The sequence below is a fragment of the Aplysia californica genome, unplaced genomic scaffold (assembly GCF_000002075.1).
Source record: "Aplysia californica isolate F4 #8 unplaced genomic scaffold, AplCal3.0 scaffold00724, whole genome shotgun sequence".
Classification (NCBI taxonomy): Eukaryota; Metazoa; Mollusca; class Gastropoda; order Aplysiida; family Aplysiidae; genus Aplysia; species Aplysia californica.
The window spans coordinates 319,906-322,039 of record NW_004797994.1 but is presented as its reverse complement, the minus strand read 5'-3'; the positions used below and the strand labels follow the sequence as shown (position 1 = coordinate 322,039).

Genomic DNA, 2,134 nt, shown 5'->3' with positions numbered 1-2,134 from the left:
ACACCTCAATCGAATTGAACCTCCCCCCTCCCCCCAAAACAAAACAAAAACGAAACAAAATCCAATAACCAAATTTGCTCATGGTATTTAATTTCTTTATAAAGTAGCTGTGATAAGAATGCCTGGGGAATTCTCAGTTAAAATATCAGGAACAGTTGAACTACTTAACAGAGTTTACATACCATGAACACTCTTATATTATACCAATAACTGATTGTATGGATAAGGATACAATAGATTTGGTGGGAAAAGCTCACAGAAAAATATGGTTCCAGAATATTAAAAGCCCAGGTTGCTGTGCCATTTTTGTCAAAATTCTTCAAAGAAATGGACAATGTGACTAGCACTGGATATAATTATCTTCTAAAAGTCATTGATGCCATTCCATAGTCTGTTGTGGCGGTATAGATCAAAAGCTATGTCATGGGGCGAGGTCAAGAGTTTAGAGGTCACATACGATACTCCCGGTAATGACAAGTCCGGTGTTTCTCTCTGGAGCTCAGGAGAGAAGAATTCCATCAAGTCCGGTGCTCTGTCTGACTGGATAGGTTTCTGAGGAACATGTGTGTTTATTGATCAGGATTTAAAAAAACGTTCATCAGTTTTTCAGCACGACCACAACAACAGAACGTTAGACAATTTAGAAATATCAATGGCCTTCTTTACGTGGGAAATGAACTCTCAACTTTTGTTTGCAAGGTGAAGATCCAAAAACTACAACAAAGTAGCTGGTCCCCTAATCATAATTATAATATCTCTAAGGTCTTTTGTCTCAGGAGCTGGGTTTTTTTTTCTTCCATGCAACAATATTTATTTAATACTGTCCTATTTTTGCTCAGAGTGAAACAATTTAAAAATAAAATATTCACATTTTTTATACGAAACACCCCCCCCCCCCCCCAGTATCCTGCAAGAACAAATAAACCACTGACATTATTTATAACAGTCCCCTACGAGATGGAACAGCCAAACCACCAAAATTTTATTGCTGTACCTTGCCATATAAAGAAGCCTTTTTCTTCCCTGTAGCTTTGCTGGTTCTCATGCGCACAATCCTCTCGCACAGAGTCTCCACTGAGGTGTCCAAGTCAACCAGATTGTGGAACTGGTCAGATGAGTGGTTGGTGTACAGTGAAGCCTGCAGAGGAAACACAAATGTGGACATGCCTTTATGCTTTCAAATTCCATAGGATTTTTATAATAATTTAGAAACTGGTCGGAGAGTCGCATTAACGTCTTGATTGGAAAACAATTTAACATTTGACGCCTCCGATGAAATCTGAGAATAAGAACCGGACGGCTGTGACCACAAATCTTACCAAGAAAAACACAATGAAAAACAAAAATGGAGGTCCCTTTGAACTGGAATACAGGGGGCCCTAGTTTGAATCCCAATCCAGCAGCAACTCTCAGAAAAGTAAATAGCACAGATGATTTTCAAGGTTCTCCATCCACTTGGCTCTGTCCTATCAGAGATGGACATTATTAAGTAGACGGTCCCACCATCTCAGCTAAATTTTAACTGAGGCAAGGGAATATTTAACTCTTTAAAACTGTGATGTCGTAGTAAAATTGAAACGGTTTAAAGTAAAGAATATGAATATGTTTACAATTACGTCTCCTGTTCTTCTGGCTTGAAGGCTCCCACAGCTCAACAACAACATTGTGAGGCCACACATAAAGCGTGGCAGCCTGTTAAGAAGCTGTGATACCATCATCTTCATAGCAATGGCAAAGTCTGAACCGAAAATGTTTGAAAAAACATTTGTCTCTTCCCAAAATGCAACTTTCCCTCCTACCCCAAAGAAGGAGTTGAGAGAGTGCTGGGGAAGACAGACTGATGAGAAAATATTGGAAAAGGAAAAAAACCAAAGACGGGAGAAATATAAGAAGAGATTGTGTGTGGGTGTGTTTTTGTTTCAGTCAGTGTGTAAGTGGTTGGAGGGAGCTAACAGTAGACCCTAGTTCTTGTCTATCTCTTTAATATGTATTTATTCAGGTTTTACTGTTAACTCAAACGCCATGTAGGTGAAGAGTGTGCAAGCCAAGACAGCATCTGAGAGAAGTAAAAACACACAGAAATCGAGGGTGATAAAACAGAAAGAAACAGATAAAAAAAGGAGAGAAGGGGAGG

General features: G+C 39.2%; 1 protein-coding gene across 1 annotated transcript in view; it reads right to left on the bottom strand.

Annotated features, from left to right (window-relative positions):
* Nucleotides 1-6: 6 nt before the first annotated feature.
* Nucleotides 7-2,134, bottom strand: part of LOC101849004 — a 14,846-nt gene continuing 12,718 nt past the window's right edge. The window contains exons 3-4 of the mRNA XM_005108830.3: nt 995-1,138; nt 7-552 (exon numbers count right to left, since the gene is read on the bottom strand). Of these exons, the coding sequence (XP_005108887.1) occupies nt 364-552; nt 995-1,138 (333 nt within the window). The 3' untranslated portion in view covers nt 7-363. The remainder of the gene's footprint in view (nt 553-994; nt 1,139-2,134) is intronic.